General features: G+C 39.5%; 1 protein-coding gene across 5 annotated transcripts in view; it reads left to right on the forward strand.

Annotated features, from left to right (window-relative positions):
• Arhgap15 (Rho GTPase activating protein 15) overlaps positions 1-24,205 on the forward strand; it is a 619,269-nt gene that overhangs the window by 118,912 nt on the left and 476,152 nt on the right. For all 5 annotated transcript variants that reach the window (XM_063283268.1, XM_017591542.3, XM_017591541.3 and 2 more), the window contains exon 5: positions 4,676-4,763. In XM_063283268.1, the coding sequence (XP_063139338.1) occupies positions 4,676-4,763 (88 nt within the window). The remainder of the gene's footprint in view (positions 1-4,675; positions 4,764-24,205) is intronic.

Consider the following 24,205-nt stretch of genomic DNA (forward strand, 5'->3'; position numbering starts at 1 on the left):
CTGCCTGTGCCAGGGGCTTTTATTGTTTTGGTTTTGCTTTGTTTCACATTCTTCCATTTCTTCCACTTTACAACTCACAACTTGCTTTTAGTAAGTTATGAGAAGTTTTCCACTTGCCTAAAATACCTCACCAATTGCCTGTATCAAAATCGGTTTTTCAGATACGAATTTAGGTCTGTCTGGCTTTGGAATTATAGTTAGACCCTCTCATCCTATTAGATGTCATGTGATTCATCAAAATGTAAGACATGTTTTCATTTCTTGCCCACGGATCTATTTTCTGCACTGAAAGACTAGCTGTAATTCTTCACTGACTACCTGGAAGTATGGGTGGGGATCTGCTCATTCCAGGGGCTACTGACTCCTGATTTCCTAAGGGATATGTTTTCTTTTTTTTTTTTTTTTTTTTTTTTTTTGTTCTTTTTTTCGGAGCTGGGGACTGAACCCAGGGCCTTGCGCTTCCTAGGCAAGCGCTCTACCACTGAGCTAAATCCCCAACCCCCGGGATATGTTTTCTTACAGCTTAAATTTTGTCCTTTTGTGAAAAGGAAGGAAGGAAGGAAGGAAGGAAAGAAGGAAGGAAGGAAGGAAGGACTCATGAAAGGGTTAAAACTCTTCTCCATGTCCCAGTGTTTTTATGAAGACAGGCTGCTCCCCACTGGTGTAGGAACACACTTGGCCTGCAGAAGGTGGCACAGAAGGCTTGAATCACTAATACAGGCAGCACTGCTTCTAGGAGAAAGAGGTCTCATGCTTTTCCAAGAGCACGTTCTCTCCTCCTGACTCCTGCCATGAGGTTCGGCATAGAGTATGCATAAGAGGAAGGTGCATGGTCCCAGAGACAGCTGATCCTTCAGAATGGGGGGTGGGCTTCGGAGGTGAATCCCTAAATCTCTTCCTCATGGCTGTGTGCCCTTAGGGAGGACACAGTCTCAGTCAGCTTCATTTTTCTCCTCAGTTATACTGACACCTCATTTACCTCGAAGAGCTACTAAGAGGAATGGATTCTTTCCAATCTTTAAGGTCTATCTTCTAGTCAGTGATATAAATCTTTGAGGTCTGCCTCACTCTACTTTTATCTTTTCCTTACCATCTTTACTTTTCTCGTCTGCTCTGAGAATTGTGTGGCATGAAACGTGTGGTAACATTATTGAATAAATTGTTAAAATATACGATGTATGTGAAAAAGCAGTTGGCATTCTGTGTACCAAGTGGGAGCCAAAGCAACATGATAGCTCCGAGTATTGACAGGTTTCAGAAGGAGGGAAGAATCTCAACTCTCTAGTTGGGGGCTGCTACGATGATTAATGCTCTTCAAAAGAATAAGGAAATGTAGTAAGAAAGCCCAAATGGATGACTGGTTCTCAGAAACTACAAATGGTTAAGAAAGTGAAGTCAACCAAGATTGTGTTGCCAACATCGACAATATCCTCAGTCAACTTAGCACTGTTTAAGTCTTTTTTAAAAATACAGTGTAAGGACCTAGATTACATATATGACAAGGTCGGTTTTAAGAGAAATTGGACTTGGCCTTAAATGCTCATGTGGTCATAAGTAGGTCATCTAATAAAAGCTCTGGGACGAGTTTTCTGGATGAGCACATGGGGATGTTAGTAGCTTTGTTCTTTTTGTCCTAAGAGTGTAAACTTTGGCTAGACTATTAAACTTTTACTAATTGCTCAAAATAAATATGCCACTGATATTTTTTAAAAGATGTCATAAGAGAAATTGGAGTGAAAGGGGGTCTTAACTTTATCTACTGCCTTTTATTGTTTGTTATGACATGAAATAATTTGCACGCTGAAGGATTCAGCTTTCCTCTTCATTCCGATACGATGAAGATGATGTTCGAGAGTGACAAAGCCAAGCAACAGACATAGGTATTACCCACAGTCACGTGGCTAGGCTTCCCAAATTTTTGTCCTCAGGCACCGGTGCTTGTCCTTCTAGTTTACCTCGCAGGGATACATGGAAAGTCCTACAACAGAAGGATGACGTAACCGAAATATATGGACTTCCTGCCTAACCCGCTCCAGTTAGAAGTTGAAAGAATAGAAGTGTTTTTTTCAGCAAGTTCTATAAATGATCAACATCTGAAACAGATTCAAACCAGAACCATTTCTCTAGGAACTTCTATAGATAGGGAGCAAATACGGTGTACGAGCAGCCTGCCAGAAATTGTAGTGAGAGGCATAGCAGGTGGGTTAAATATGGGTTCGCCATGCGTTAGGATGCCTCGCACTCTGATCACGCATGGTCAAGAGGACTGTGACAGAGTTGACTAGACTTAGCCAGTGGCCCTGGTACTCTAATACCTCTCACTCTTCCTTTTGGAGTCAGCCGATACGGCATAAAGGGAAGGTTACTACAGGTTTTATTCACCTAAATACAGCCGGTATCTAGAAAAAACGAATGTGTGCTGATCCAGACAGAAAATGCTAAGTTTTCTCTGACATTTAATACTTTGATTGAGGCACTGACTGAAGTCAGAAGACGCACGTCTGAAGAAAAGTGTGTCCGACAGCATGGTGTCACATATAATGAAATTCTGAATGTGTTTCCTGCATGTTTGTTTAATCTGTTCTTTTTTTTAAAAATGCAATAATGTATGATTAAAAAACCCTTGGGGGAAGGGGTGAGGGCTGAAAAGATGGCTCAGTGCTTAAGAGCACTGACTGCTTTCCAGAGGTCCTGAGTTCAATTCCCAGCAACCACGGGGTCACAACCATCTGTAGTAGGATCTGATGTCTTCTTCTGGTATGACTGACAGTGTTCTCACATAAAATAAATAAATAAATCTAATGAATAAAAAAGGAAGGGAAGGAAGGAAGGAAGGAAGAAAGGAAGGAAGAGAAAAAAGAAAGCTTCAAGAGTCTGGAGAGAAGTCTCAGTTCTTAGGAGCACTGACTACTTTTCCAGAGGACCATGCTTGGTTAGCAACACCAATGTGGTTGCCCACACTATACTTTACTCAAGTTCTGACACCCTCTTCTGGCTCTGCAGGCACAATGTATATGCATATACATCCTGGCATATCATGAATACACATCAACTAAAGATAAATAAAACTTTTGAAAAAGGAAATCTTCAGGAATTACGAGCCACCCACTCTTTTTGCCATCATTAGTCATACCAAATCAACACTGTCTTTGTAATGAAAATTCTCGATTCCATAGGCAAAGTAGAAAGAACTCACACAAAACTGGTGCATATGGGTACATGATAATACGTCACATTGGCATATTTTGTATGGATTTTTATTCATCTGACTGTGGGATTTTTTGAAACCTTTTCTTCATCACTTTTTGTAAAAGTCAATGCAATTATGTTTACATAAAGGTTAAACTTGAGAAAATTGTAACAATATAATTTATTGGGTAGAAACTTATGCGTGACAGTCTTATTGATGGTTTTGCCACCTATGAAAGAAACATTTGTTGACACTGAAAAAGCTATAGAAACAACAGTGTGTTCAATTGTACAACTAAGAAACACAAAGGGAAGGATAAAGCTCTCCTCACTTTGTTTAACTACGGTTACATAGAGACTCTTGCCAGCCAATGTGTTCATTGGTTAAATAAATGTCCAGTTAGTTCCTAGACTCTCCAGGCCTCTGTGCTAGGCTCTGAAAATATCCCAATAACATTGAAATGATTTCTTTGCCTGGGGCTTTGTATTTTAATGAAGGCAATGGAAGTGGAAGAATGTATTTTTTTAAATTCATCTTCTTACATGACATGGATATACTTTGAGGGCAGCAATATTTGGACTTCTGATGGATGGAATTAATAATCAGAATCAGAAGGAGATGTGCTGGGTGAAAACAGTCCTAGGTAAATTGCATAGCATGGAGTAAAGTATAAATTATGGTCAATGTTGAAATCTTCCCACGTCAGTGTTCTTAAACACAGGGGTCATTCTTCCAATGTACAATTGTATTTTGTGTCCTGGCTTTGTCTGTCTGTCTGCTTGTTTGTACGTTAGCAGCAGAATTACCAAGTCATGTACCATTCTCATTAATATTCGGAGCTTTGGAAATCTGGAACTCATTTAAGATAAATTTACATTTGTAGAAATGGGCAAGCCTAGGCAAAAGCTCCGTATAAACTTTCGAAACTTTATGAAACTATGTTGTTAAACTGCACTCCAGAAGAGATGATGTGAAACAATGGATCTCCAAGTTGGCTCTTTTAATCCTTGGCACTTTCATGGGAGCGAGGAGAAAGCAGGCCTCTCTTGTCCTTGTAATTCTTTGATTGCTAGTGAGGGTCAAGATCATTTTGATTTAAAGAGTGATGGGTGAGGTGGTCGGTCTGTCAGATTCTGAGATGCACTACATCGATGAAAAAGAGAGATAGGGTGGCCTCCCACGCTTCTACCTTACAGCTTCCATCCTCGGAAGAGGAACATGAGTGGATACACAAAATATAGGCATTGGCTAGTGAAAGAGTATCAAGGCGGATTTACAAGAGGAGGAAATTTTATTTATGCATCACGGGTTTTTAAATTCTGGAGTGTTCTTATTATTATCTGAAATTTTTTTTACCACTTACCAGGTTTGAATAGATTTCTAGAAAATTTCATTAAAAATTAGCCTGCACTCACCACACAGTCCCTGACATGGCTGTTGGATGTTCTTTCTACTCATAATGCACTCATCTTTTTCTCCCCTAAGGAAAAACTGGTCTACTTCCTGGATTGTTCTCTCTGGCCGAAAACTTGAATTTTACAAAGACCCCAAGCAGCAAGCTCTCCCTAACGTGGTAGGTCGTCCTCGGTTTCGCTACCGTCTTTTCAGAAATCGCCTTGAAGCGAATGTGTGGTTTCATCAAGACTTCACCCCGAAGCCCCTGAGCTACCAGCATCCATCTGAAAGCAGATGGAAAAAATGACTCAGTAACCTTTTAATCAGATAGGGGGAAAATAGAATGTAGTGTCTGTTTTATTAAACACTGCATTTAGAGAAGATTCCCGAATGAGATAGATAGTGAGCAGTTCTCTGGTAATGTGAAGGTAACGCTCTAAATTAAGGTGCCATTTATAAGTGCTTTATTCTTATTTATGAAATAATCACTAAATGCTGCTACTTTCCCAAATAATGCATTATAAAACATGTTATAAAATGCATTAGTAATAAATGTTTAACGGATGAGACTATGGGAGGCTGCTTTAAAGAATATTATAAGACGTAAATCGTATTAAACCATGTATGGGCATCTTTAATACATGGATTTAAGTTGTTATCTTGTGTTCTCTAACGGGCCTCACACATTAATAAATAATAATAAACTGTTCATAAATGGCACCTTAATATAGGGTGTTACCAATGAGAAAACACTCTGAGCTAACGAAGTGATATTTTATCTTAGTCTAACTACGACATTCACCATATCCAGCTAACCTTTCTGAATACTTCTTATGACTACACCTAATCAGCTTAATGCAATTTCTGTTCCTGTGGTTATTGCAAAGTGAGATTTGCAGAATCGCTTTATTATACCTGAAGGAAGCCATCACAGGCCATAGAGATATGGCAGCCACAGCAGGAGCCTCAAGAAACCTCGAGAGCATAGCCCAGCTGCCCAAACATGACATCTACCATGAGGTGCAAGAAAGGGTAGGTAGACTGTCTGTCAGCCATGATCAGGGAGGACTCCAGGCCATAAGGAACGAACCTGCCTTAGCCCATTGGTCTGATAGATGATAGGGAAAGCGGTGGCCTGGTGGGAGGGAACCATAACGAGCTAGTTTATATTTGGCAGGTGATAAAATAATGGCTCTTTGCTCTGCAGTCACTGGTCGTGTTTGCCGCGCAATCCTCTTTTAATATAGAATAGCACCTCCAGCTAAGAGATGTCTTTTAAAGGTACGAAATTTACGAAGAACAAAGGACCGCATTTGGCACGCTCTTCATAATTGAAATCGTCTTTGTCTGCAAGTGGCTTACTGATTTTGGAGTCTCAGTAAGGTCCAGTTTACAAACTAATTAAGAATAAATTAAAAAAAATATCTTAGTCATTTTGGATTCTAAATTGCTTCACAAATCTGTTCTAGGGCTTTGTTTTGTTTTTAATTTTTGGCTACAATAAGGTTGAGATAATATTTGAGGGAACATAAAACACCACATTGAGCTGGGCACTGGGCAGCCCCTCACAGAGCCTTTGTCTTCCCTTTGAATAAGTTCTACAGGGAAGGTAGAAGGTGGGACGATGCCAGCCTGACTGGGCTTGGCTGCTAAGAAGAAGATCTTTGTCCTGCTGAGGGAGAAGAATCCTGCAGGAGCTGAGTCCCATGGGGCTGTGGGAAGGACTGGAGAGATTAATTCCATACTAAAGCATTTGCTTTGTCATTTTAAATCTCCTCATACCGGGAGATACAATTCTCTCAGCTGTTTAATCATACAAAGGTGAAAGGAAACTCACTTTTCCATTGCTGACAAAGGTTAACTCACTAATTGTAAACCTCCAATCCAACCTTCGGGATTGTCACAAACTGACAATGCATTTGATTTGTAGAAGAAATTCATTGACTTTCTCTTTTTCTGGCAGTCCTTATTTATTACTTCTGGCTGCATTTTCAGTGCGCCTAGTTTCTTCCAAGCACACATTGTCTTCAAAGCGAATTCTGGGTAGGGGCTAACTGTTCTGTGGTAATGGGGAAGAGAATTACAGATCTGTGTTTGTACCGCATGAATTGTCTTGCTAGTCAATTTCTTGGATTCATTTCTAACCAAGTATTAAAGGCCTAGTGGGATTGCTGCCTTTACCAACTAGAGCCTAGGAGAAATGATACAATGGTTGCCAGGCCTTGATTAAAGATGCTGTGGTTTTATTCTGGAAAAGGTTTATGATTAAGATTCCGAATTTCCCTTACACCCCTTAGCTGAGTCCCAGTGTTCTCTCTGCTTCTGAGGAAAAGCCTGTCCTCTCCTCTACCAGGCCTGGAGAAGCTACCCTAAGTGATCTAGAGAATATGTTGTGCCATAGTCTGTCAGAGCCATGTTGGAATGTGAATGATAAGACAGAGTTAGAGGCAGCTCTGACCCAGAGGGCCAGTTCTGTGTGGCACTTAGTAGCTGCCAGAGTTACTCAAGTTCGTTGAGTTGGGAGTCCTTGAATGAAAGGAAGGAGTTAAGCAGAAGGAAAGAGTTGCAGCAGCTCTAATTACTAGTCACCTGCCTTTGTATTTGCCAATACTGTATGTCAGTATTTGGGGCTGAAAAGATGATTCCGCGGTTAAGAAGATAGTCTACTCTCCCACAGGAACCAGGTTCAGTTCCCAGTACCTACATGGCAACCCATTACCATCTGTAATTCTCATTTCAGAGATTTTGAGGTTCCTGGTCTTCACCAACACTAAGCACCACACGTGATGCACATACATGCAGGCAAAAGACTCATATGAATAAAATTAAAATAAATAAATCTTCAAAAGATAATTAATTAATATATTATAGTATTTTATTTGGTGCAAAATATAGAAGGCAGCAGTATAGTTAAGACATTGGACTATATTAATTTTATATGAATTGTGTGACACATTTGTAGAATAGAAAATGTGTATATATTAGACAAACAGACAGATAGGCAGACATACAGACAGCTATAGATGGAGTCTTACTGCATAATCCTCTCTGGCCTGGACCATCTTGCTATGTAGACCATGCTGTCTTGATTGTTTTACAGAAAACAATCTGTCTCTGCCTCCTTAGTGCTAGTATTAAAGGCCTGTACCACCATGCCTGCCTAGAAATAGGGTATAAACTTAAGAAAATACTGTTATGCAAGCTTTCCTGAAGAGAAAAAGTTCGTGGCAAAATAATAGAGCAGCTATCCATCTGGGACTCGTGTACCTTTCAGGACATCCATGAGTATTTCCAGACCCCATCTTCTTCTGTGTCTCCTCCGTACTGCTGTTGGATGGGTCATCTCACAGAATGTTCTGATGGATCCCACAGTCCACATTTGGCAAACTTTTTTCTCACAGAAGTGTTTTCAGTTTCTGTCTGTCTTTTCCACTTAGGGTTGTTCTAACAGCATGCCACTGATGACACATCTTAAACAATGAACACTAAGCTCTCATGATTTTAGAGTCTGGAAAGTTCAAAATACTGGATTGGTAGGCACTAATAGATCCAGTGTTCAGTAAGGACGCCCTTCCTGTGGGAGTCCCGTCTTCTTGTTGCAGTCCCAGAGGTAGCAAGCAGAACATCAAATCTTTGCACTTCTGAGCAGAACCCAACCCCAAACTCAGCTGCTACACCTTACAAGCGATTAGGATTCTCATATGAACATGTCAATTTGACAGCAATGTTCTAGTCACAATTAATCCTGAAACATGCATAGGATCACCTGGCTTTGGTTCCTCAGTGACCCTAAGAAGGAAGCAGAGGACTTTTATGTGAGGGTTTTGAGTCAGAAGACCAAACAGTAACTGATCACCTAGTGTCAGCCTTTCATAACAGAAGGAACCTATAAATTGCATCGATCTCAACACCTAGGAGAGAAAGTGAATAGAATGGAAATCAGATTCTACAGCGAAAGGAGCCATCTGCTTTCTACCTGCACCTTGTTTCCTGCATACTCACTTCACCTAAGTGGAGAGCGGGACCAGTGGTGGATTCTGCACTCACTATAGTTCTCAATACAGTCTAGATGTCTTCCTTGTTTTCCGATGTAGCCCTTTTTATAGTCTCTCATTTTTAGTCTAAGTTTCAGCTAAACCATGTTAAAAATTTCTTACAGTATTCTCCAAATTCTTAACTTTCTTCTCTCCCTCCCCCTCTCCCCCTTCTTTTTTCTTTCTCCTCCCCTCCCTCCCTCTTCCCTCCTGCATTTTTATCTTCTTGAGCTGAGTTCAGAGTACCTTTTGGTGTGTCCTTCAATACTTTATTTGTCTCCCCATGGAAAAAACATTTTTTTAAATAATTTCAAATGATACAGTTCTCATTTCTAGGAGTTTCTTTTAGTTTATTCTGTCAGCTGGCACAGCTACTTATTTCCAGTAGGTATTATACTTCCTTCCTTTCTTTCTCTCTTTCTTTCTTTCTTTCTTTCTTTCTTTCTTTCTTTCTTTATTTATTTATTTATTTTGGTAAAACCAGGAGAACCAGTAGCTTTATGATCTGTCTTGTGATCTAACAGCCGTTGTCCAGGGCCTCACCGTGTTACACATTTCTGCTGCCTCTCACTCCTGCTGCTGTGGTTCCTGACTGCTGTTGCTTTGGCTGTGCCCTGATCATTGAGATTGAAATGTGATCGTGGAAGGTTCCCTGTGTTTTGGGGTGACTGTGTCCTGTGTACTGGAGCCTTTTCAAAAGGGGTGCGAGTCAGCGACTCCTTATCTCAGATGGGATATTATAGTCTCAAGTTGTATCCGTATAATGGCAGGACTACAGAAATACTCTAACTCCTCGGAGACCAGGTTGTTCTCCACTCTTTCAACATTGTAGACTTTCCAATGCTGTGATTCCATGTTCTGGGAATGAAAGAGAGAGAGAGAGAGAGAGAGAGAGAGAGAGAGAGAGAGAGAGAGAGAAACACAAAGACAGAGATTCATAGAGACAGAGACAGACAGAGAGACAGGGAGAACAGTTTCTGTCTTAGTTAGGGTTTTACTGCTATGAACAGATACCATGACCAAGGCAACTCTTATAAGGACAACATTTAATTGGGGCTGGTTTACGGGTTCAGAGGTTCAGTCCATTATCACCAATGCCAGAGAATGGCAATATCCAGGCAGGCATGATGTAGATGGAGCTGAGAGTTCTACTTCTTTATCTGAAGACTGCTAGGAGAAGACTATCTTCCAGACAGCTAGAATGAGGGAATTAAAGAACAAACCCACAGTGATACATCCACTCCAACAAGTCCATACCTCCTAATAGTGCCACTCCCTGGGCCAAGCATATACAAACCACCACAATCTTGATACAGCTTCATGTTTATCCTTTCCTAAGTTCTGGGGAAGGACCTTGTTCTATGACACTAGGAGGTAGAACAATGCCCAAGTGTATAGTATAAATGAATGGCAACAGAAGACCATGAAATCTTCTTCTTTTGATACTCAGTTTCCCTGTCTCTGTAGAACCCCACCTTACACACCCAATAAAAACTTTATCATGACCTTCCCCTCTGTCATTTCAGACTTCCAGTTCTGAAGTCATTTTTAAAAGATATCTTTTTAATCTAACAGTTTTCATTGTTTTTGGTGGGAGAGTTGATCCAAATAACATTTCAACTCATTATAATCTACTTCACTTTAATGTGAGTATGCAGTCAGTTAATCAGGTTTGTGCTATTTATATCAGCCTTGGTGGGAAAAGGCTTCATCAGAATATGTATTGAGATCCCACAATGAACAGCTTGCTCGTTAAGGCTGCATATAAGGCATAGAGACATAATCAAGATAGAGGCTTTGCCTGAGCAAATCTGTGCCAATAACAATGAGATGAAACAGGAAACAGAATAGATGTTTGTTTTTGTGTTGGTTTCTTTCTCTTCTATTTTTCTCTTCATGATTTAAAGAGAGGAGGGCTAACATCTGTGAAGGACTTCAGTTGGGCCTTGAGAGATGGTTGTCACTTCTGCAAGTAGGGATTTGCAGGCAGAAAATGTCAGGAGGTGAAAACCATGAACAATGACTAAGAATGGAATAAATGAGCTTCTTTATCCAGTTGAAATACAGAATAAACTAAGCCTTAAGGGGAGGCTGTGAACTTGTCCATGAGCTAGGAAGTCAAGGCTCTAAAAATATGATATTGGTATATGATCCAGGCATCTGTATCACAGAATAAAGTAAATGGCTTTTCTTTGAACAAACATATACTGACAATGAGTATGACATGTGATAGGTCTGTAAGAAGCTGAACTTAGAGTGAGACCCAAGCAAAAGGAAAATGATTCTCATAGCGTCGTGGGTCATCCTCGGTGCAAAAGCAAAATCTTTGCTTCCTCATGCTGCCAGTGGAGTTTTCCTCCAAGACCTTGACTAAAGCATATTGCAATTTTCTGATGTAGTTATAATTTCAATGGACCCTTTCAGCTCATTTCCAAGTTAGCACTTAGGAACTTACTGTGTTTTATGACTTTAGAGTTTCTGTTTGATCTATGGGGAAACACCTGAATTCATCAATGGGACATTCAGATGAACATGCTTGATTAGTCAAGTCCCATGGATGGACAGCTTGGATATGGATATGGATAAAGCGTATTCTTAAGCATTTGTTTTTTCTCTCATGGTTTCACATACTGATAGTGTACTTGATCATAATCCCACTGTCAGGTTTTCTTACCCCTTCTCTCCCATTGAATATATAAGAGCACCAACAAGTTCCCCTCCTACTTTTGTGTCTTTTCTTGTATGTGAGCAACTTCACTCAGTTGGAGTTGCCTACAAGAGTATGGTCGGAGATTGTTTTCTTGAACAAGGGCAATGCACCAGTGGCTACACCACTGAGGCATTTGACTCCCTTTCTTAGCAACCATTAAATACTTAGAGTTCTTAGCCCCTCCTCAGGTAAGGATTTCTGAATAGGACACCTTCTAGTTGCTCCAGAAATAACAACTGACAAAACAAAGAACAACCTTCTTAAAGGTAGAGACCCCACTCGCTTATTTATTCTATGAATAATCAGTAAGTCCTAGTAGGCATCACATGATCATTTTAATCAAAGAGAAATCCAAGTTAATAATATATGAGTCTTGCTTTCACAGTGTTGTGATATGGTAGAAGTGACAGACCCATAAATAAGCCTATTAGAATAAACTATGACTGTGATACAAGTGTAAGAAAGCCAGCTCCAGACCAGGGTTTCTCAGGTATACAGGAGTATAAAATAAGCATGTGAATCAAAAATTCACTGATGATAAATCAGAGAAATTTATTTTATCACAATTCTTTGGTATGCATATAATTTTACTGTTTATTAAAATGGAGCAAATTTGCATAATAAGATGTATGTGTTTATTTTTTTAACACAAAGAACTAAATCTTTGCTGAGCACTTGATACTATAAGACCTAGAGCATTTTTGTCAGACTTGATTGATATTTTGATTTTGTAATCATCAATTCTGAGAATGCCAGTTTGCATAAATAGGTAGTTTGAAATAGCAGGAGTACTATTTAGAGACATTTTGGAAATAGGTAGGAACTTCATCGCACTCTTATGGCCCAAATTCATTTGGTGATATTTTTTTAAAAATGAAATTCAAATAAACAAATCAAAGTTGAGTTTTCTATAAAAAAAAAAATCAAGCCCTGTACAAACATTCAATCCAGGGGTATATTAAGTATACACTGAAATTCTGAGAAATGACAGGAAAGTATGAATAGTCCATTTTCATAGGCTTCCCCTTGTGCTTCTGGGAAGGCAGAACCCTTAGTATGACCATCACTCATCATACCAGCCTCAAATGTCAGCTGAGTGCTCTCAGGAAGCTTTTGCTCCATCTAGGGGGTGTGAATGCATATGCATTGCAGAGTGCTCACACATGCTGCAAGCTCAGAACAAGCAAGGTTGAAGTGAAGACCTGTGAAGGCAAGAGTTTCCAGAAACATCTTCTCTGGAATTTCATTTTGAAGTAATTTTTTTTTTCTCACTGCACATCCAAAAGCAAAAACAGCCAACTGTTTCATGATATGTCTTGTTAGTGTTCTATTGCTGTAAAGAGACACCATGACCACTGCAACTCATAGGAAGGAAAACATTTAATTGGGGCTGGTTTACAGTTTCAGAGGTTCAGTCCATTATCAATATGGCGGGAAACATGGTGGCACACAGGCAGATGTGGTGCTAGAGAGGTAGCCTAGAGCCCTGCATCCCAATCAGCAGACAGTAGGAAAAGAGTGCTACATTAGGCCTGCTTGACCCTGAGACCTCAGAGCCAACCCCAGTGACATATTTTCTCCAACAGTCCCACATCTCCTAAAAGTACCACTCCCTATGGGCCTATGGGGGCTACTTTCCTTCAAACCACCATATTCACAATCAGTTCCTTGATAGTTTAAAAAGCTATACTCTAGAACCATAGGTATGAGTACTGGTTTGAATAGGAATAAGCCCCAAAGGCTCATAAACTTAAATGCTTGGTAATTAAGGAGTGCTGCTGTTTAAGAGGGATTAGGAGGTGTGGCCTTGTAAAAGTAGGTGTAGTCATATTAAGGGAAGTATGTCACTCAGGGTGCACTTTGGGATTTCAGAAAGACAAGCTAGGCCCAGTCTCTCTCCCCCTCCCCTGACCCCTCCCGTCTCTCTTCCTGCAATGTCTGCCTGCCTACTGCTATGCTCCCTGACCTAACAACAAGGGCCTAAATCTATGAAACTGAAAGCAAGACCCAATTAAATACTTACCTTTATAAGAGATGTGATGGTCATTTTCTCTTCTTAGCAGAAGAACACTGACTATGACAATTTGGTACATGTGGTCCTTTCTCAAAGATGATAACCTTGAAGGTAATACTCATTCTTCATAGCCCACTCTTTGATCATTCTACAAGCACTGCTCTGCAAGCCCAGCTTTGCATCATTGTGTCAAATGTTCGGAAGCGGCCATGTTGGGGACACAGGATGGCAGAGTGATCTTCCTGGGAGTTTGAGTCAAGAGAATCACAAATTGAAGCCTTGCCTGGGGTTCAAAGCTTGGTCAAGGTTCTAAATTCTATCTTAATTACTACAAAGAGTAGGAAAGAAGAGGAGATCGGGGAGTCAAAGGATGAAGAGGAGGAGGGTGAACTCATGATCTTTTTGCCTCTGCTTCTTCAACACCAAGAAAAAAAATATATATAGAAAGAAAATCCAACTCACCATACCCTAAAAACGTATATCTTGAAATCAATCTAACTTAGGACGTGAATTCCTACACTCAAGGATTTGTTTGAGTAATATTGAAAATGGCCATCCTACCAGAATCTCTCTAAAGATTTATCCAAATAAAAATCAACTACAATTATTTACATACATTGAAATTTACTTAAATTTCATGTGGAAACACACATACAACAAAAATAAGACAAAACAAAACAAACAAACAAACACAAACCATCTCCAGAGTAACCAAGAAAATCTTTAACAGTAGCAGAGCAAATGGAAGTTTGACCACCCCTGATTTAAGTTATACTGAAGAGTCATAGCAAGAAGAAGAGCATGACATGACATGACATGACATGACATGACATGACATGAAAACAGAAACACTGGTCAATGGATGACCTGATGACCCACATAAAACCAAGTACATCTACAGCACCTTTTCTCCTTTCTTTTTTTTCTTTTGCTTCTTTCTTTCCTTTGTTTTTCCCAAAGAGGCAAAAACTACATGCTGGAGAACAAATAGCATATTCAACAAATGGCTCTTGTGGAACTGGATACCTGAGTATAGAAGAATAAAGCTAGACCCTTGTTTTTCACCCTACACAAAATCACAAATTTTATCTATCAAAGACCTCAGCATGAAATCCTCGAAGCTTATAAAGAACTTAAGAATACACTTGAACTTACAGCACAGGAAACAACTTTCTGAACAATATCCAGGAAGTGTAGGAATTAAGAGTAACAACGATAAATGGTACCTCATGGAAATTAAAAGCTTTTTTACAGCAAATGATAGCATTGTCCAAACAAATAGACAAGCTACAGAATAGGAAATAATTTTCCCAAGCCATAGATCTGACACAGGATTAATATCTAGAATATACAAAGAACAAAACCCTACACAAAATAAACTAAATATTCAAAAAAAACCCAATTAAATTGGGGCAAGGAACTCATCAGAGAATATTCAAGAGATAAAACGATGGCCGAGAAACATACTTTTAACATGTTCAACATTTTTACCCATCTGAGAAATGCAAATGGTTGGGGTCCAGCCTTGGCTGGATTCGGAACCCGAAGGAGGATGTGTGGAATAGGCAAAAGAAGACTTTCACCAACTCAACTCAGACCATCTTACTTTTTACACCTACTTTTTCACAGCTGGAAAAGTTTACACTCATTTTCTCATTCTACCATGTACTGTCTCTTTTAAGAACTTCCTACGTCTCACTATCATTGCCCTCTGGACTTTTCCCCTCCCTTCTCCTCAGTCTCTGCAGCCATCTCCTAACCCATAAACTATATCAAGAAAGAGGAAACATAGCTTGAGCAAGCAGTTAAAAATCTAACCCAGCACATTAGTACATAGCCAAGCGACCATGGTTTTCAGCAACTGTGGTTACAGCATAGAGAGGTGAGAGACTACATAGCTGGGAAACGCAGATTTACTTCTTGGCACCAAGGTCTCCACATATCGTAATCAAGAGACCTAATTACTCAAATGCCCAGAGCTCTCAGAGAATTAGGAACCTGAGTTAGTTTCTTATTCTTGGTTGGCTCACCTCTGAGTGTCCCCATTAAGTCTTGGAATCAATGATTCGGCCAGACCTTTCTAACTTTTGAATAACCAACGAACTGCTGTTTGGAATAGTTTGATGGACAAATTGTTGTCAGAACTAAGTTCCTGTCAGATGAGAACATCTTCACATTAGCCAATGGACCCAGATCAGGGCCTAGTGTTGATCCAACTGCATCATCATCAAACAGAAGAGTAGTCCCACGATCCTCAGAGACAAACAAGAATAAACCATAGTCCAAGTTCTCTCTCTCTCTCTCTCTCTCTCTCTCTCTCTCTCTCTCTCTCTCTCTCTCTCTCTCTTCTGGGGAAATGTCTGTCACAGACAAAGTCAAAGTAAAGACTTCCAATTTCAAATCCAGACATGCAAAAGTGAACTAAACATTCCGTCCGGAAAGGCCAGGAGATTCTCCATGAATATCCTCACGGATCCTTGCCACAATGACATCTGTCTGCACTACAGGGGTTTAACTACCTCATAGATTACAACTACCTTTAGGGGTTATCTTAATCCAGTCGGAATGCTTAAGACCCAAAAGCATACACACAAACAGAAATACCAAAGAGCAAATGCTGACAAGGACATGAGAATGAAGAAAATTGATTCGGGGCTTGTGGGAGTGCAGACAACTGCAGCCACTGTGGAAATTGATGTGGATATTCCTCAAAAAGCTTAAAATAGATACATAACATGATTCAACTATACTGCTTCTTGGGAATATACACAAAGGGCTCCAAATCCTGCTACAAAGAGATAATTGTTCATCTAAGTTCATTGCTGCTCCAATCATAATAGCCAGGAAATGGAAATAGCCTAGATGTCCATCAACTTATGAATGCATAATGAAAATGTGTCCCATTTACACAATGCAATATTATCCAGCTATTGAGAAAGAGCAATCATTCTGAGGGTAGTGACCTAAACCCTTAACTACAGACGTGCATTCTTTTCTCTTATATGTGGATTCTATCTTTGAATCTTTAGATATATGTGTTTCATTTTGCATGCCCATAGACATTAGTAAACGAGTAAGCAGATGGAAAGTCTTTCAAGAGAGGAGAGGCAGAATGATATATTGGGGGCAGGAAGGATAATTAAACCAGAAGTATTAAATAGGTAGAGGGGTGGGAGGGCAGAGTAGAACAAGGAATATGGAGAGGGGTAACTGATACTAAAGGCCTCTTAAAAATGTCATATGGAAACTTACCATTGTAGAAGTTCCCTTAAATATATACATATACACATATAAAATAGTTTAAATAGAGTTACTTTATAACGGGGTGGAGCACAAGACTACATACTACATGCTAATAAATAAAACAACCCAGAATCAGAAATGGTTTCAGTGTATTCAGAAGAAGTGACAATGAGCTTGCTTTTGAAAGATAAATCAGATTTTTGATGTAAGCATTCTAGGAGAAAATATGTTGCTGTAAGAGAGTAAGGAATGGTAAACTATGGGAATTAAACTCATTAATTGAATTATTTCATGAAACTATTGATCGCTTTTCTTCCCCTTGCTCCGTGCACTATTTAGGATGGTTTATTCATTTTAATCAAATCTTTCAGGCAGAGTAAGTAGGGTAGAGTCCAGGTTCTGTGCAGCCTTTGCAAAACACATAGTAACAACTCCATTTTGGGATTGCATCATACTTCGTCTTGACTAGAAATCTAGTTAGGGAAGAACTGAACTTAGACTGCAAGGACATGACTTCACCCTGCAGGCAAGGGAAACTCTTCTTCACACCCAGTGTCCAAAGTTAACATGTTCTCAGAATAAGATAAAACTCAGGTGAAAAAAGGAGTCATAGAAGGTGTCTGTGACAACCCATATCTGCACTGCCACCTACACCTGCATCACCTCCCAAAAGTAACAGCCTAGACAAGAATCCAGCAAAGTGAAGTCTCAAAAATTATGCTAAGGATGTTGATGTGCAGCTTTCCACTATTGATGACTTCTGCGGTATAGGGGTGCAGGTGGGAAAGGACTCAGTTTTCTTTAAGGGGCCTTCCACTGGGAGTTTGACCATGTTCCAACGACCAGATGTAAATAGGCAACAAAAACTGGATTTGGGGAGATCACAGCGGGGAAGCATAGACTTGGGAGGCCTGGGAAGCCAGTGTGGTCACGATGCACTATGTGAAATTCCCAAATAATCAATGAAAATATTATGTTGACAGAATAAAAGGAGAGAACCTTAGTGTCAGTCAGGACATGCTTGGCAAACTAATACTTTTTTTCCTTGTAATTTTTAACTATAAAGAGCTGTGAAACTTAAATGATCTTACAGACATGTACTAAAACTGTTCAAGCAGATGAGAATAAAAGAATAGGCCTTTCTCTTATTGAGAAAGAAATACCGCTCAGTTTCTGTTTGCCATCATCATAACTTGAGTAAAGCACAGGCCGTCTCTCACTGGCACAGTCGTGTGATGTTGTCACCTGTCGTTGTCCTTTGGCAGGATGGCCAGGGTTGTAGCCATTCCAGTGAAAGGGAATGGCAGGACAGCCAACCTAAGAACAATGAAGTGTGGTTACAACAGAGTGAGCTCATCAGCCAGCACAAGCGGGAGACCCAGAAAGCCTGCCTGCTCAGTACCTTTACACGGGATATTTCGTGGTTGTCTGGATTAATCTCTGTTGTCTCCACCTCCAGGCAGATCAGGCCAGGTGGCTCCTCCATTAGGTAGGCGAGAGAGTTTCTGGTTTAGTCCCCACTTACTACTCAGAAAACTTATTGGCGTTTTAAACACAAACTCTAGAGCCTTATACATATTTTCGGGCATATTTATGCCCCAAATTTCTGAAGCCAATACACGGCATTCATACTGAAGGTTTGTCTGGTTTTGTTGTACAACTTTTTAATCAGAAATAATAACTGTAAAATTATGCTCTGTTTTTGAAAAAAATTGTAGTTGTTTTGCTGGAAATCAATTTTAGGCTTTCAAGCATAAAAGGTACTCTACCCGTCACCTCCTCCTAGCTCTCCAGCTTAACCTATATGTATTTAGGTTGAAGGTGATGTTTGATATACATATGACATGGAATGATGATATCACACTAATGAACATATCACCCCCATACTTTACTCATAGTAAGAACATTTAAAGCATTTTCTCTACAGTATTCAGATTAAGTATTTATTCACACATTGAGTAAATATTCACATATTGAATAGATTATTAAGTATAACCACAAGAAAACCGAAGAACTTACTGTTCTCCTTTTAGCTTTTGTTTGTTTTTGCACAGAACAAGTTCAACCCAATAAAAACAAAACAAACAACAACTAAAACCTACAGAAAAGATATCTTTCTTTCCAGAAAACTGACAGTTCATATTTTGCTCACAGACTAGGATAATTGTTGCTGGAGGAGGATGGAAATGAGGATCTAAAAAATCCTCTTTATGCCAGATACAGGCTATTGCTAGGACCAAGGAATGTAGAGTCAAAGAATGTCAGGAAATCGTTAGTATGTTTGCTGTGCTTCTGGGCGGAGGTCGACATTGTGGAGAGCCTTGACTAGTATTCTCTGGGCCAGGGTTGGAGAGACTCTAGGGGAAAAATCATTTAGATTCTTAAAATGCAAATTTCTGCATTTCAGTAATTATTTCAAAATGAAGGGTCTGCATGGACCATTGAGGTCCTAGCTTTCAACACTCAAAATTAAGGCTAGTGGTATGGATGAGCAGTAAGCACTTGTCTAACATGCACCAGACCCCCTACCAGTGCAATTACTTTTTCTTAAAGTAAAACTAACACTGTAACTCTCAGTTCTACAAAACTATCTGCAGGGGAGAACACTAGAGCCAAGATAAAGGAGGAAATTTTCTGTCTCTCACTTCATGTCTGTAGTAGTGCCTGCCTGTGTGTCACTGGGAACTGTAGTGTATTACAACGCATTTCTGGGAAAACTTGGCTTACTTCTTAAGGCCTTTGGTCTCAGTGATAATAAAATTTAAGAACAGATTCAAAAGGAAACCTGAAGATAATTGTATTATCCTTTCAAAGAAAATCCTCATGGAGAGCCAGCTAAAAAATTCCACAACTGCTGGAAAAGGGAGAGAGATAAGAGGAAGAGTGAAAGCCAGAAAGCCATGTTATTGAGAAGGCAGGGAGGTCAGCCACATAATGGACAGGGATGGCAGAGCATCAGAGACCAGTCAGGAGACCAAGGGTACCTCAGAAAGCATACTTAGATGCCTCAGGCTTCTTAAATGAAGACAACAGAAGAGACAGAGGCTGTGCCTTTCTCAGTCCCCATAGACCCTGGTGGGGCTAACAAAACTGACAGAGGGTGAGAATTTCAGGAAAGAAAAGTATCCAGTGTTATCTTACAGAATAAGTATTCCTCCTACCTCTAGCATAGCTTAAAATTGACCTGCCTCCCTGTGGAGTGCACGCTCAATAGATTGACTCTTTTTACTTATTTATTTAGTTATATTTTATGTGCATTCATGCTGTGTCTGCATTCATGCTTGTGTGAGGGTGATGGATCTCCTAAAACTGTAGTTATAAACAGTTGTGTGCTACCATGTTGGTGCTGGGAATTGAACCTGGGTCCTCTTGAGGAGCAACCAGAGCTCTTAACTGCTGAGCCATTTCTAGGAAGAAATAATGTTATCTATACCTGGAGGTGGATTCAGACCTTTGCAATAACATTCACTGATTTAAAACAGTAAGCTTGATTATTGAGGAGACAAGCTGAAACTGCGGAATAAATAGGACATGTTTTTACCATGACGATCTACAGATCGAATTGTTAAATCAGTGGGGATTAGTGCCTGAATTAGAATTTCTTATCTAAATAAATTTGACTACCTCCTTTGAGACACCACATACTACTCTGCATTTCTGTGAGATACATGCCTTTAAAATGTTTATTTCTAATTATAGGAGCTTTTGAAGATAATCAATAAACTATTAACTTTCTCAAACCACCTATTCAGCTGGATATTTAAAGATGACAACAACAACAAAAAATAAAAATCAAAGGAGAAGTGTAAAATGCCCTACAGAATTTGTTTACTTTCTTTAATATTGTTTACTTTCAGTGTGAAAAATGTGTTTCCTATTAATTACATAAGTGCCAGCTCTAATTATGATTCAGTGCAGTGTGAGCTCAACAACAAGATAAACTTATGGATGTAAAATATGAGAATGAACAGGAAGAGGAAAACAGTCTCAATGAAAACACTGTGCATGAATTATTGAGTTTCTGTGCAAAATGAACACAGAATAATTGTATTTTTGTAGAGTGACTATTGAGAATGGGAAGGCAAGAGTAGAGCTCAGTATGGTAGCCTGGGAAAGGTATCCTGAGTCTCTGTGAAGTATTTGAAACTCAGTCAGGACAATTATCTCCTGGGCTTCATTAAGGCAACTTGAGAGAATACCATCATGTGGACTCATCGTACATTTAACAACTAGAGAAAGGTTACAGTTGAAAAGCTAGCGATGACAGGGATAAAGAAAGAAAAAAGAGAAAACTAGGTGCCATTGTATTATTAACATAAATTTTGTGAGAAAAAACCCAATGATCAATATCACTGTAAATGAAGCTGTGTTCACTAGACATCATTTTCTTAAGATTTGGTCATTAACCACAATAAATTCTGTATCCTACATAATTTTTAATAACTACAAAAATCAATTAAATTGATAGGAAGCATTATAAATGAATAATAGTTTGCCATCCCTCAATAAACCTCACCTTAGGCTGTCTCAGAAAACTATTTTAATTATGAAACTTGACTTTGTATTTTATCACTTTGGTCAGCTTAATGCATGTTTCCCAGCTTGGGTTCCTGTAGAATAAGATGAACATTTTTTGCCTATAGTACATGAGAAAAAAATGTATTTAGACTATTAAAAGGCACTTATGAACCAGAAATTGCTGAGAAGTATACAGTAAACATAAAGCTTTCCTGTTAAATGACCTAGACCGTAGATGTCTGGTTCACATTTTATTTACTGAATAGTTTTTGGTTATCTCAACTACAACATGGTGTTAACAGGGCCACAACAAAAGCAATGTCAGTTGTCAGCTCTATCTGAGTGCCTTTCATAATGAATGTTCAGGCACCATGCTTTATTTGGAAAGGTAGACATCCAAGACACAGAGGGGAAAGTGACAAACAAATTAGACAGACAATGTAGGAAGTGTTATGATGGGTTCATTGCCATACTGACTAACACTGCACAGTCCAAGAAGGCAGGAAGGCTCAGTGCTGAGCAGATGACCTTTCTCTCAAACACAGGAAGAAACATGAGGAACAGAGTACATAGGGGAAGGAAAACTAACACTCCCATACTATTTCTTCTGAGATTGCTGATTCCCCTTGCTTTAAATACACGACTCCAGGTACATGCTTGACCCACATAGATTCTGTCCCACTATTAATGGCTCCTCAGAAGGTTTTAGCACTGCAATTGTCAATGACGGTTCGCTTTTCTGAGAAGCCAGTTTGATTTGTCCTATAATGTGCTGTGAAATTCCGCTGTGTAGCAATTTCAGTTATTATTAACATCATTTATATTCATATACAGAAAACCCACATGTTGTAATCAAAGTCTCCCCTTCTTTGTTGACAGAGGCCATACTTTAGATATTAATGAGATCAGGTATCAACTCTGTACTCCTTCCTAAATCACTTTTCCCAGATGAGAATTGATAAGTGAGTTTGTCCTCCTCCATGAACGATTTTCCAGAATCAAAACAAGTTATTTGGTTAAACTTAATTCCTCTAAACCAATTTCGTGTTCTGTGTTTCAAAATTGTTAAGGACAGTCTCGGTCCATATTCCAAAACAGCAATTAATCCAAAATAATAAATGGCAGCTCATAACCTACTTCGGAAACTCTGAGCTTTATCTCGTTTAAAAGCACATCTAGGATTGAAACAGAGAGGAGAAGGGGCCCAATGATTTGTCGCCTATGTGCCCAATGTCTATCATAGAAAACGCTATAAAGCAAAAGACTGTCCAGCCTGTGATATGGTCTAATACACACCAAAAACTCTGTGCCCCAAATAGCCCATAAAGTAGGAAACTAAACCCGAAGGCTTAATCTAAGACAAATAAAACAGAGAAGACTCTGTCAGCGATTATTGAGAAGCAATGAAGATGGGCTAAGAGAATAATAAAAACCCGAAGTGGCTAAGACCCCGGATCAATTTTTAATGACTTCACATTGCTCCAACAAAGAAAGTTGAATGCTTTCCTGTCCAGAGGCAGAAACCCTTCGATTGAGCTCTTGTTTAAGAAAAGTTCAGTCATTTCTAAGTTTACCGTCTGTGGTGGTTTGAATAGGAATGGCCCGCACAGAGTCATGTGTTTAAAATGCTTGGCCCATAGGGACTGGCACTGTTAGGAGGCCTTGTTGAAGTAGATGTGAACTTGTTGGAGGAAGTGTGTCACTGTGGGTCTCCTATACTCAAGCTATACCCAGTGTGACTCACGGTCTCCTTCTGCTGCCTGTGGATCAAATGTAGAAATCGGGGACCCTTCCTCAGCACCATGTCTGCCTGCATGCTGCCATGTTTCTCACCATGACAACAATGGACTAAAACTCCGAAACTCTGAGTGAGCCTGAATTAAAAACTTTGCTTTACAGGAATTGCCATGGTCATGGTCATGGTGTCTTTCACAGCAATAGGAACCCAAGCTAAGACACAAAAGATATAGCAGCCATATTCCTAGATTTAAACCCACATTTGGTCAGTTTATGAACTTTGTTTTTATTACAGTGTACTCTCTCATCCCTGTAATTCATTAGCTGACTCTCTTTGTGTTTCAGTGCTGCAGAATCAGAAATACATTTTCTATTGAATGATTCTTTAATTCCAAACTTCTTGAACAAAATCTTGATTCTTTTCCAAATACATTCTACTACTTTTTCTGAGCTCCTTATTCTGATGTTCAACACTTGGACACCGGGGCTTTTCTGTTCTCGAGCACCCACCATTGTCCTTCCAGCCCAGGTCTCTTCTAACCTAAATGGAGTATAGTTTACAACTATTCTTCCTGTGAGCCTCCTTCTCCTTACCGTAGGGTTTTTATCCTGAAGTATCCTTGATGTTTTAATATTACCCAATCAGTTTTCTGTGAAAATTTAAAATTCATCACATTGCCATACTTTTGTGTTTTTAGACAGGACACAAACCTAGACACACCTAGGAAGAAGGAAAGTCAATTGAGAAATTGTCTCTATTAGACTGGGCTGTCGGCATATCTGTGGGGCAATTTCTTAATTGCCAATTGATGTAGAAGACCATGTCCATGGGGGTAATAGCTCCCTGAGCAGGTGGGTTTGAGATGTATAAGAAAGGTTCTAGAACAAGCTAACAGCAGCAAGCCAGTGTTCTACTCTGGTCCCCGTCTCAAGTCTTGCCTCCAGGATCCTCCCTTGGCTTCCCTAGATGATGAACTGTAGCTTGTAACTGAAATAAGCCCTTTCTACCTTAAGTTGCTTTTAGTCAGTACTTTATCATAACAACAGAAGGCAAGCTAGAATATTCTTAATTTTTTTAATTATTTGCTCTGGCTCTGCCACATGATTGTGTCCACTGAGGGCCTGACTGTTGATTCATTCATAAAGAACTTTTCTTAAGATGTACTGTTTATTTGTAGGGATTAAGGTACTCGACAGAATCTATATATTTTCCATTATACCTATCCATCTAGCTCACGCATGGGTTAAGCAGTTTAAAGGCGATAAACACGAGTCTCATTTTGAAAACTCCTATGGATACAGATCACATGGAAAAGAAAAGCAGATAGATTTGAAAGGACAGTCAGTTTATATACTGGGTGTAT

The sequence above is a fragment of the Rattus norvegicus genome, chromosome 3 (genome assembly GCF_036323735.1).
Source record: "Rattus norvegicus strain BN/NHsdMcwi chromosome 3, GRCr8, whole genome shotgun sequence".
NCBI classification, from domain to species: Eukaryota; Metazoa; Chordata; class Mammalia; order Rodentia; family Muridae; genus Rattus; species Rattus norvegicus.